The sequence below is a fragment of the Theropithecus gelada genome, chromosome 2 (genome assembly GCF_003255815.1).
Source record: "Theropithecus gelada isolate Dixy chromosome 2, Tgel_1.0, whole genome shotgun sequence".
Lineage (NCBI taxonomy): Eukaryota > Metazoa > Chordata > Mammalia > Primates > Cercopithecidae > Theropithecus > Theropithecus gelada.
This window is the reverse complement of record NC_037669.1, coordinates 150,115,991-150,129,146: the sequence shown is the minus strand read 5'-3', so window position 1 is coordinate 150,129,146 and position 13,156 is coordinate 150,115,991. Positions and strand designations below refer to the sequence as shown.

At 38.2% G+C, this 13,156-nt stretch overlaps 1 protein-coding gene across 1 annotated transcript in view; it reads right to left on the bottom strand.

Annotated features, from left to right (window-relative positions):
* Positions 1-3,408: 3,408 nt before the first annotated feature.
* GK5 (glycerol kinase 5) overlaps positions 3,409-13,156 on the bottom strand; it is a 65,716-nt gene continuing 55,968 nt past the window's right edge. The window contains exons 13-17 of the mRNA XM_025375948.1: positions 12,143-12,246; positions 11,204-11,263; positions 10,116-10,249; positions 3,986-5,568; positions 3,409-3,680 (exon numbers count right to left, since the gene is read on the bottom strand). Of these exons, the coding sequence (XP_025231733.1) occupies positions 5,420-5,568; positions 10,116-10,249; positions 11,204-11,263; positions 12,143-12,246 (447 nt within the window). The 3' untranslated portion in view covers positions 3,409-3,680; positions 3,986-5,419. The remainder of the gene's footprint in view (positions 3,681-3,985; positions 5,569-10,115; positions 10,250-11,203; positions 11,264-12,142; positions 12,247-13,156) is intronic.

Here is a 13,156-nt window from a genome sequence, read left to right as displayed (position 1 = left end):
ACGGGGGAGGAAAAAGGGGGGCACCCGGGGGGCAGGGGTGGCCGGGGAGAGAGACCCGGCCCCCCCACCCCCGCCGGGAAAAAAAGCGAGACTCCAAAAAAAAAAAAAAAAAAAAAAAAAAAAAAGTTAATATATTTATGTGTATTTACGGATGTGTATCTCTACACAAATAGTTTTTCAAATATATAAACATATTAAGAATTTTATTTTATTAAGACAGGGCATTGCCCTGTTGCCCAGGCTGGAGTGCAGTGGCACAATCATAGCTCACAGCAGTCGAACTCCTGGGTTCAAGCGATGCTCCTGCTTCAGTTTCCTGAATAGCTGGGACTACAGGGGCATACCACCACACCTGGCTAATTAAAAAAATTATTTTGTAGAGACAAGGTCTCGCTTTGCTGCCCAAGCTGTAGTTGAACTCCTGGCTTCAAGTGATCCTCTGGCCTCAGCCTCCCAAAGTGCTGGGATTATAGGCATGAGCCACTGTGCTTGGCCAAAAATTTTCAATAAACAATATGAGGATTCTAGCTTTCACTACAGAGTAGTTCCTACTCCTCCTCCTCCTCCACCTCTTCGTCCTCCTCTTCTTCTTCTTCTTCTTTTTTTGAGATGGAGTTTAACTCTTGTTGCCCAGGCTAGAGTGCAATGGCACAATCTCGGCTCACTGCAACCTCTGCCTCAGGGGTTCAAGCGGTTCTCCTGCCTCAGCCTCCTGACTAGCTGGGATTACAGGCGTGTGCCACCACACCCAGCTAATTTTCTTGTAGTTTTAGTAGAGATGGGGTTTCTCCATGTTGGTCAGGCTGGTCTCAAACTCCCAACCTCAGGTGATCCGCCCTCCTTGGCCTCCCTAAGTGCTGGGAAGAGTATAGTTTTTCTTAATCCAACAGAAAAATATTTTACTCACAACAAATATAAATTGCCCCCATCAACAAATGTATGTAATATCAAGGATAACGTGTGTACAAACAAAGTTGCACTAACAAAGTAAAAATGTATCCCACATACATGAAAGCAGTGCTAAGTTCTAGGGAAGCAGACAGTTTCTGCTTTCAGGGAGCTTCCAGTCTGGTAGAGATTTACACAGAAGGCAGATTAAAGAGATTGATGATCTCCTTTGTTCAGAGATAAAAAGGAAGCAAAAAAGCAGGTCAAATCAAAGATGATCTGCAGAATACATTAACCCTACACTGAAATCATGGACCTACTCCAGTAATTAAGGCTGCAGAGGTGGGGCTGGGTGGATGAAAACATCAGAAGACAATTACAGCATGAGTTACTGATTGATTGATTGATTGAGACAGGGTCTCACTTTGTCACCCAGGCTAGAGTACAGTGACATGATCTTGGCTCACTGCAGCCTCCACCTCCTGGAGCTCAAGTGATCTTCCCACCTCAGCCCCCTAATTAGCTGAGACTATATGCGTGTGCCACCACACCCAGCTAATTTGTGTATTTTTTGTAGAGATAGGGATTCGCCAGGTTGCCCAGGCTGGTCTCAAACTTCTGAGCTCAAGTGATCCGCCTGTCTTGGCCTCCCAAAGTGCTAGGATTACACGTGTGAGTCACTGTGCCCAGCTGAGATTTCTTTTTTCTTCATTCATCAGCAAAATAGAAACCTATTTATTTATTTCAAGATACTTTTTTTTTTCTTTGCTAACAACCATTTCCTAAGGTAAAATGAGGCAGAAAGAAAAGGAGTATGATACTATATTCACTGAGTCTTCACTTTTCTTCTAACAGCCTGTATCAGTGGCTTTCAACTGGGGGCAATTTTGCCTCTCAGAATGGCAATGTTTGAAGACATTTTTGGCCATAACTAGGGGGATGCTACTTGTAGCTAGAGGGCAGAGGTCAGGGATACTGCTAAACATCCTATAAAGTACAGCATAGCATCCCAAAATAAAGATTTTTCCAGTCCAAAATGTCAATGCTGAGATTAGGAAACCAGGCCATGGTTGGATAAAAAAGATGAAAAAATCAGTAGTACGTCTACAGTATAAAAGCAATTAGTAGCACTTTAAGATAGATTGAACAGGAACATTCTCTTCCTTGATGAGACAGTTGCAGACCTTCTAAAAATATCTGATAGATCCATAATGGGAAAATAAAACTTGCTGAGAAATAGCACAAATTTTTCTAAACTTCAAATACTAGCATACAAATGAAAAATAAACTTGGAAGATAGAAAGGACAAACCAGGTGTGGTGGCTTACACCTGTAATCCTAGCACTTTGGGAGGCCGAGGTGGGCGGATCACAAGTCAGGAGTTTGAGACCAGCCTGGTCAACATGGTAAAACCCTGTGTCTACTAAAAATACAAAAATCAGCTGGGTGTGGTGACGCGTACCTGTAATCCCAGCTACTTGGGAGGCTGAGGCAGGAGGATTGCTTGAGCCTGGGAGGTGGAGGTTGCAGTGAGCCTAGATCATGCCACTGCACTGCAGTCTGGGCAACAGAACAAGACTGTCTCAAAAAAAAAAAAAAAAAAAAAGAAAGGGCAATTTTGTTGCTCAATTGATCTTATCAACTGTTTCTGCAACCACAAAAGCAAATGTGGTCACATTTCTGATTTTGGTTAACTCTGAAAATATTTACTAAACTCTTATCACTAAAAATGGCCACAAATATTAAAAATAAAATACTAGTTTTTAGATTCACAGAAGAAAAAAATAGCCACTAACACTTGAGGAGATGCTCAATTCCAATGAGAGACATTCAAAGTTACTTTCCAACATTATCTCAAAAGTATTGATCCCTTTTTTTTTTTTTTTGAGACACAGTGTTGCTCTGTTGCCCAGGCTACAGTGCAGTGGCATGATCTTGGCTCACTGCAACCTCCACCTTCCAGATTTAAGCAATTCTCCTGCCTCAGCCTCCTGAGTAGCTGGGATTACATGCTGGCGTCACCACGCCCAGCTAATTTTTGTACTGTTAGTGGAGACAGGGTTTCACCGTGTTTGACCAGGTTAGACTCCTGACCTCAAATGATCTGCCCACCTCAGCCTCCCAAAGTGTTGTGATTACAGGCGTGAGCCAATGCACCCAGCCCAAAGTATTTATCCTTTATCTTGTGGTTATATGTTGGGAAAGAAGAATGTGGAAAAGTGAACTAACAAATTTTCAGGTATTAATATTACAATTTAGTATATTCTGACAAAAAGAATTATTTTCTATAAAATTACACCCATTGGCTGGGTACAGTGGCTCACAGCTGCAGTGGCTCACGGCTGCAATCCCAGCACTTTGGGAGGCCAAGGTGGGAGGATCACTTAAGGCCAGGAATTAAAGACTATCCTGGCAACATAGCAAGACCTTGTCTCTACAAAAAAAGAAAAAGAAAAAAAATTACACCCACTGAGAAGCAGAACGTGTAACAGTAAAACAACAGAGCAGCTTCCATGTGATTTTTGATAGGAAAGCTTTAATTGGGGACTAAGCTTTGTAAAAAGGATGTAAACAGGGGAAAGAATGAAAAGAATAAGATTTATCTACATAATGAAGTTTGACTTTTCACAGTAAATAAAATACCTCTATTTATTAATAACAAAAATATTTCCAAATGTTAATTAGTAGATTTAATTATACTATATATTTGCTACAATGCCTTCATCAGAAAATTTATTAAGAAGATACTTGAAGTTCATTCAAATGGCACTTGCAGAAATGCAACTTAACTTCTAGTTCTAGGCCGGGCGCAGTGGCTCACGCCTGTAATCCCAGCACTTTGGGAGGCTGAGGCGGGTGGATCACCTGAGGTTGGGAGTTCGAGACCAGCCTGACCAACATGGAGAAACCCTGTCTCTACTAAAAATACAAAATTAGCTGGGCCTGGTGGCACATGCCTATAATCCCAGCTACTAGGGAGGCTGAGGCAGGAGAATTGCTTGAACCTGGGAGGCGGAGGTTGCGGTGAGCCAAGATCGTGCCATTGCACTCCAGCCTGGGCAACAGGAGTGAAACTCCGCCTCAAAAAAAAAAAAACTTCTAGTTCTATCATATCTGTCTCCAAAATGGACATAGATGACAGCAAAAACAAAATTCTCTATAAGTCTCTTCATTAGTTACAATACTATGTAACTAAAATAGCTAGTTCTATAATAAAAGGATTTTATGTGATAAATCCTGACCGAGAGAGAAATAAAGTCATTATTGCTGCAAATCCAAATGGAACCTACCCCAAATATAGGGAGGGGCAAATAAAGTGAAAACATGTTGGAAGGTGGGGTCAACTGCCTTAGGACAATTCTACATCCAACTTGACACTACTCACAACTTACTCCTCTTCACTGTTTCTTGCAAGAAAGTCTGAGAATGCGAGACTGTCCTTGCTGCTCCCTGTGGATCTCTGGCCGAGTGGCTAAAGGGCAATCCTGAGCATAGACACACTCTCCTCCCCTCTATCCGCTATCCGCTGCACATACTCAGAGGGATGAGTGGACCGAACAAACATCAAAAAGATGCAGGAACAAATAAAATACCCCAATAAAGGCAATTCTTAAGTGGTCAATAAATTAGGGCACTTTCTTCAAATTAAGCTCTGTCAATTAGGCACTTAATAAAAACAAAAGACATTAATACAAGCATCTAAACAACGAAGAAAGATAAAGAACAAGAGAAAGGCAAGATTTATGTTAACTACCAGCATGTTATACTTCAGTCAGAAGTTTCTGAAAGAAATATTATTTGAGAAGGAAAATAAGTAGCATTTTTCTGTTTCTTAAAAATCAATATTCTTTTTAGTTCACTAACTAAAATTAGTTTTTCAGTGTTTTCAACATAGAAAGAATGCTCAGATTTTGGTTGAACAAGGAAAAATTAAGGCAGTGTCTTTAAGACCAGTAAAGGAAAGCATTAACTAACTCATAAGCTTATCTGAGAGGGACATATTAAGCTCATATTTGGATATAATATTAGAAAATTATGGCTTTAAACATAAAATATTAATGTTTCAAAATTCCACATTTTCTCAGTTATTCTTTCTTTTTAGCTATATGTACTTCAAATAGCCCACTTAAATTTAAAGAATTAAATAAATACATTTCACGTAATTTTGGAACAATATGTGCATGGTGATTGACCCAGAACTATTAGCTTGGAAGGTAAATCATTATGTTCCTATGTACCACTGACCCAGTATAAAAAGGAAGAGGACCCACAGCTGTCAAAATATGGTTGGAAATGACTAATGTCCTTTGGAATTTATTACAAAATAGAAGATATAAAGTTTTGAGGTATTGCTGCCTTACCATGATTTAGGGAAAAAAGTAAGAGTTTTTTAAAGCAATGCTTCTTAAGTTATGAAGCTTATTTAACATTTTCTCCTCTTAGTCATTGTCATATTGGTTATCCCTGAGCTTCATCTCATCTGCACATCACATAAACCAGCCATCTATAGTTTTGATCATTTCATTTAGTGTTATGTCTTGTTATACCAATTCATAGAGCGTTTCACTGCTTTGGCCCAGTTTTCCAGACTCATTTCATATTCTTGACATTTCTTCTGTGGCTTGAAAACCACTTCACTTTGTCTCAGTTTCTTTAGTTCCTCCTTGTCAGTCCAAAACCCTATAGATGAAAAAATTATTCTCAAATTTTAAGGCAAATCATGAGTCCAATAAAGTTTATCCAAAATCCTATGTGAGTTGCTGGTAGAAAGGTAAACAAAAACTATTTTTAAAACAATCCAAAATACTTTGTTACTTTTGAATTTTGTTAGATTGATCATTCCTGAAAATAATTATACCAGGATTTTCAAGTCTTTTGGTTTCTAACTTTCAGCTCAGTTTCTGTGTGGTGGGATACCACATCACTTCTAAAGTAGCTACCCTATGCCATCATTTAATTTCATAACTTGCTATTATTAAAACAATCCCAAGTGAAAAAAACAGTATATTTACTGGCCAGGCACAGTGGTTCACGCCTGCAATCCCAATGCTTTGGAAGACTGAGGAGGGAAGACCACTTGCTTAGGAGTTCGAGAGTGCAGTGAGCTATGATCGCATCACTGCACTCCAGCCTGGGTAACAGAGAAAGACCCTGTCTCTAAAAAAAGAAAAACAGAAGAAGAAAAAGAAAAAAAAAAAAGAAATAGGGTATTTTCTTTTTATGCAATTAAAATAAATGAAGATGCATTAAGATTTTTGTCTTACAGTTTAAGGTAAATGTCAACTTTCTGGAATATGCATAAAATTCAAAGTTGGGGATTAATGTAATAGTTTCTCTTTCAAACTATAGTCTTTTATATAATTTATTTAAATTCCAATTTAAGATAATTTTGTAGTTCTAGCATAGACTGCTCTTTGCAGGAAGGATCATATGATATATAATAAAAAGCAAGAGAACTTTTTTTTTGGAGACAGCCTCGTTCTGTTGCCCAGGCTGGAGTACAGTGGTGCGATCTCAGCTCCCTGCAACCTCCACCTCCCGGATTGAAGCAATTCTCCTGCCTGGGCCTCTAGAGTAGCTCGGCCCATAGGCATGCGCCACCATGCCCAGCTAATTTTTTGTACTTTTAGTAGAGACGGGGTTTCGCCATGTTGGCCAGGCTGGTCTCAAACTCCTGGCTTCAAGTGATCCACCCTCCTCAGCCTCCCAAAGTGTTGGGATTACAGGCATGAGCCACAGCGCCCAGCGAGAACATTTATAACTAAGATCATAAGTCGTCTGAAATGATACAGGTATGTTATTAGTAAGCTTGGCACATTTCACCTACTGAGCGGTCTATCGCACCTCTTTTGAAGTACTAACTGTCTACAAATCTTCATGAAGTACATTTTCTCTTACCAATAAAACTGACACATAAATTCTCCTTTGTAAAATTTTGTCAGGTCACATTCTTTTTCTTTACAGTCAACATTTTAGACTATCTATGTTTAAAGGTATTAATGTAGGCTGGGTGAGGTGGCTCATGCCTGTAATACCAGCACTTTGGGAAGCCGAGGCGGGCAGATCTTCTGAGCTCAGGAGTTCGAGACCACCTTAGGTAACATGGTGAAACCCTGTCTCAACTAAAATATAAAAAATTAGCCGGGCATGGTGGCACGTGCCTATAATCTCAGCTACTTAGGAGGCTGAGGCACGAGAATCACTTGAGCCCAGGAGGTGGAGGTTGCAGTGACCCGATATCACACCACTGCACTCCAGCTTGGGCTAAAGAGTGAGACTCTATCTCAAACAAAAAAAAAACCAAAAACTTAAATTAAAAATAAATAAAGGTATTAATGTAGGCAAGTTTTTAAAAGAAAAAAATAGTTTTCATCAGTATACTATAGTTAGATAAATCTAGTCAGGAAAATAAATGTGTTTCTTAAAATCCTCATTTCCAGAATTTATTGTTTACATTTTAAGGCATATATATTTTAAGTCATTTTATTAAATATGTATTGAGCAAATCCAATTTCCAGGTAAATTCATAAAATAAAGAGGATATACATAGTCTCACATTTCTGAGACAGAAGCAAATGTTTGAAATTAAATATAATGATGTAGATAAAACTCAAGTCACTGTGTTCTGTATAAAAATAACCTGCATGTGGGGCCGGGTGCAGAGGCTCACGCCTGTGATCCCAGCACTCCGGGATGTCGAGGCGGGTGGATCACCAGAGGTCAGGAGTTTGAAGCTAGCCTGGCCAACATGGCGAAACCCCATCTCTACTAAAAACACAAAAATTAGTCGGGCATGGTGGCGGGTGCCTGCAATCCCAGCTACTTGGGAGGCTAAGGCAGGAGAAACGCTTGAACCTGGGAGGAGGAGGTTTCAGTGAGCTGAGATTGCGCCATTGCACTCCAGCCTAGGCAACAGAGGGAAACTCCATCTCAAAAATAAAACAAAACAAAACAAAACAAAACAACCCTGGGTGTATTTGTTACTTAAAGCATTTTAAATGTTCAAGAGAATCCGACTTATTTAGTCTTATCAGGTGAAAAGTGTAGAAGAATTTGATTAACATAAGTATAAAAATGCTTATGAGAACTTGCTTTACTATAATTATAGCTTAATTTATTCAATTTGTTTGTTGTTTAAGTATTTGTGATTTACCTTGTTACAGTTCTAAGTTTGCTCAATCAGGCATGTGAAAGTAATAAGAGAAAAATCAAACATACTAAATTTATAGGAGTTGGAATACAAAGGAGTTCAAATTTTCAAATGAGATTGATTATTTAAGGGACAGTTTATTTTCTTCTACTTTAATTAATCAAACATTAATCAATGAAGAAATGAAAGTAACCATTTCAATTTTATTCAAAATTACCAGATTTTTAGTAGAATCAAGTTTAAGCCAAATTTACCAAGATTTTAGGCTTTTTGTAACTTTAATATACTATTAGCCTAAAACTTTTAAATGTAAAATATCTTATTTTGTACCAAACACTCCCCAGAAAGAAACACATTAAAACACTCTGAGTGTCCTAAGGCATCGTCCTGCTTCCTAGGGGGCCCTTTAAATCCACATGCCTACTTCTATTCTTATTCCTCCTCACTGATCTTTTCACTAATTGTCAAAGTGATCTGTTCAAATGCAGATCTTTCTACGTTCCCCCCTGCTTAAAATTCTTTAGTGGCTCTCCAGTGCCTTCAGGGTCAGGTCCGAACTCTTCTTTATAAGGAGTCACCACAACTGAACCTCTACGTACCTCTCCCACTCCCCTTCTTGCTCTCACCGCAACAGTACTTCCCATCATTGACCAATGCCTTTGCACAAGTTGCAATAGGGATATTGTGCCACCCATTTCTCACCCTCTCCTCACCTGACTCTCTGCTAGCCCCCTCAAAATTGAACTATATGTGCTCCCCTCTGGAAAGCCTAGATCACTTGCTTATTAATACTGTCACTGTTCACTGGCTTTATCAAACAAACTTAATAATCACTTGACTTACCTGTCTCCTCCCACCAGGGATCAGAGACTATGGCTTTTAATCTCTTTATTGCCAGCAGTGATCGTCATGTAGCAGATGCTCCACAAATGTTGTTCAATAAATAAAAGAATGGAGTGGTTTCTAATGCCACAGGCAAACCTACTGACAAGGTTTATTCCTTGACCAAACTCCAATCAGGCTCCTCCAAGCTCTTTTCCAACTAGGCCTCAACTTTTGGACTTCCATAGTCATCTCTGCATTATCTAATTTGAGCAAGAATTCTGCTAAATTGTTGTAGCCACAATCTCCCATCCTCAATTTCTGATCAACCTCGATATCTCATCCTCCAGATGATATCTGATCACCCTGGCCTGCCTTCTTGAAAATATTATTAGGTTGGTTAGCAAGAATGTCCCCTTACCTCAATGTTTCCTCTTAGTAATTTTCCATCCACTGACTCTCACTCTGCTCTTTGGCTATAATTTCTCACTTTTCCTTATTGTATTCAAAGTTGAGCCTAATCTCTCTCCCACCATAAGATCCCACTGAAGTAGTCCCTATACCTATCTTGATAGTCCTCCAGAATAAAGCCCAGCTTACTGTTCTTTTTTTTTTTCTTTTGAGACAGAGTCTTGCTCTGTCACCCAGGATGGAGTGCAGTGGCACCACCTCGGCTCACTGCAACCTCCTCCTTCCCAGGTTCAAGCAATTCTCCTGTCTCAGCCTCCCGAGTAGTTGGGATTATAGGCATGTGCCACCATGCCTAGCTAATTTTTGTACTATTAGTTGAGACAGGGTTTTGCCATGTTAGCCAAGCTTATCTCGAACTCTTGACCCTCAGGTGATCCACCTGCCTCAGTCTCCCAAAGTGCTGGGATTACAGGTGTGAGCCACTGCACCCGGCTCACCTTATTGTTCTTTAATAAGTGTCACTGTAATTTTTTTCTTTAACACTATCTATCCAGAAAGTTTACCCAGAGACTCTCTCTTGCTAGAGACTGACACAGCTGAGAATTAACTGTCCTTGTCTCATATTTCTGACTGAAGGAGTGAGGTAAGGATAGAAGGGGTGCAAACAGACTCACCAATAGAGGAGGTCACAGGGTATTCTGTGAGCAATATGCATATGTATATGGAGTTTAATGGACACCAAGGCTTTCCAGACTCTCTAGAATTTTTTGATGTGAGAGGAGAAATGCTATCTGTAAGAAACAGTTTGCAAGAAAGCTCTCATTCTTATAAATTTTACACATACCAACAGCAAGGCCAGCTAGAGAAGCTGCACCCAGGCATGACATGTCAACGTCCACAGGTCTGTCTATATTCTCATTAATCAGGTCTGAAGTCATCTGCATGACAAAACCGTTCTTACAAACTCCTCCATCTGCCCTGTGGGGAACAAAATATGTAAGATGAATTACTACAACAAAAGCATCATTCTTTTTCAGTGGGCCACATTTTTTTTCTGAAATCCTTGATTTTATTTTATAAATTTAACTTTTTATTTCTAAAATTAAATCACTTAGCATTAACCTAACGGCAGAGAACCTTACTGGGTAATCTTTAAACATTTTCCTTATTTCTGCCATCAATTTTCTCACCTGCCCTTGTTTGTCTTAGGACTGGTTCAAAACAGGCCAGGTATAATAAACTAAGGTAACATAAAAATTCACTTAGATATTACAGAAAAGGAAGTCAAGAAGTTTGATGCTTACATGTCCAAAGGATAGTTACACACCCAAAAAAGAGATTTTAAAGATTGATATACTACACATATGTGGCATATATGGGTGCCAAGATGCACCCAAATTTGATATTGTATTCTCCATAAATACATAATTTGCTCTCCTCTCCTCTCTGAATTCCTATGACCAAGAATTTTGTTGTAGCTGGGCACGTTGGGTCACACCTGTAATCCCAGCACTGTGGGAGGGCAGATCACCTGAGATCAGGAGTTGAGTACCAGCCTGGCCAACATGGTGAAACCCCATCATTACTAAAAATACAAAAAAATTAGCTGGACATGGTGGCGCATGTCTGTAGTCCTAGCTACTCGGGATGGTGAGGCACGAGAACCACTTGAACCCGGGCAGGAGAGGTTGCGGTGAGCTGAGATCATGCCACTGCACTCCAGCCTGAGTGACACAGTAAGACTCCGTCTCAACAAAAATATAAATAAAAGAATTTTGTTGTGAAGGAGCTAGGCAGAAGTTATTTTTGAAATCCTCAATAATCATAAAGATGAATTATTCAGGATCTCAAAAAGAAATGAGTGGTAGCTCATAGCAGCTACCACTTTCTTCTAATTTCTAATTAAGTCTATTAGAAATAAACTTTACATACCGGATTTTTGTTACAGGAATATGAATCTCTTTTTTCATCATCTCATATAACTGTTTGTTTCTAGTTAAAAAACAAGATAATTATTTATAAGAAATTCATTTCATAATAATTCACTACTTTATTCTGATCTTGAAAAATACAAACTATAATTTTATTTATTTGATATTTATAAAATGTACAAAACAAAATATTAAAGAAATAAATTGTGCTAAATGAAAACTGTAGAACAGATACTCAAATAAGCAAGAAGCGCAGGTCCTTGTGGTTTTTTTTGCCTTCATGTAAGAAGGCATAATTTATATTTTACAACTAAATTTTATCTATTACCATTCTACAAAGAAAAATTTAAAATAAGCATCTATTTAATAGATAGCTATTAAGATGGCAAACCATAAGTAAAATCTAATAGAATTAATCAAATATAAAAACAATTACTTTGTAATCACAGAAAATTTCATTTTAAATGTTACAATCCCATATTCATGACAGCATCATTCTTAATTTTAATAATTTACACCTGTCCCATCACAAAAAGATTACAGGGAAATACGCATGAAGAATAATTCTGATGACTCAATTTTGGGGCACAACAGGAGCATTATTACTTGGAATTCTCTTTCATGAATAAGGATACTAAACCTTTGAAAATCCAAATTTTGAATCTTGTATGTTTAAGAAATTGAATTTTTTAAAAAAAATCCTTCAGTTTTCAGGTATCAAGTCTGAGTGGTATTGGTACATTAAATATAAGAAAAAATAAGAAAGATACCATGGAAATTAGCAAGAAGAACATATTACATAATATATAGTATCAAATAAGCCAAAAATACAAATTAAAGAATTTAATTAAAATTAAGAAATTTTCCATTTTGTAGCAAATTAATGAAAGACATGGCAATATTATATGGGGAAGGGGAAGTTCAAGGCAGGTTTTCATACCTGAAAGCTATTGACTCCAATATTGCTCGTACAAGATGGTATTTACTGGTGGAAGGCTTCAAACCCATAAAAGAGGCACATGCCCAGGGGTCATTTAATGGAGCCTACAGTAAGAGATAATAAGAATATATTATTATTATTCTAAATTACATCTACAGACTTGAGGAAATACTATACAATAAAAACACAGCCACATTAGAAGAAAATAATGCTATGGTTAAATAATTCAAAAGTAAAAGATAGTCCAAAAATTATGGTAAATATAACTTTTTAATAGCATTTAAATGATACTGAGTCACAGTTACTGTACTTAGCTTGTTTGCATTTATGTCAAAAAGAGGAACTGAAGCATATAGTTACAAATTATTAAATGCTTAGCTTTATAAATGTGGAAAATGAAGAGCAATCACAGAAATCCCTTCTCCAGCTGTCAAGTTTTTACACTAAAATTGTTTACTATGTAGAATAGCTTTCTACTTTGTACTATGTAGAACAGCTTTCTACAAAAATGCACTTTTTAGTGTCATAACTTACATCAAATATGTTGTCAGACATTAAAACTATACTCTGGCCACGTTCAGTGGCTCACACCTGTAATCCTAGCACTCTGGGAGGCCAAGGAGGCAGGACTGCTTCAGCCCAGGAATTCAACACCATCCTGGGCAACAAAGCAAAATACCACCTCTACAAAAAACTTAAAATATTAGCTTGGTGTGATACATGCCTGTAGTTACAGCTACTTGGGAGGCTGAGGTGAGAGGATTGCTTGTGCCCAGGGGTTTGAGGCTGCAATGAGCCATGATCACTTTACTGCACTCCAGCCTAGGTGACAGAGTGAGACAGGGTCTAAAAAAAAACACTACTATACTCTTCTCTCTTAGCTTAATAGTCTTACTGCCTAATATCAGAAATAATCCAGCCTAACATGTTCTCAAAAGAGCCAAAATCTTGAGCTAGAAATATGTATTAATCAGATGAGGTTTCTATTCATCTTTGTATCTCCAGAAATGTAAG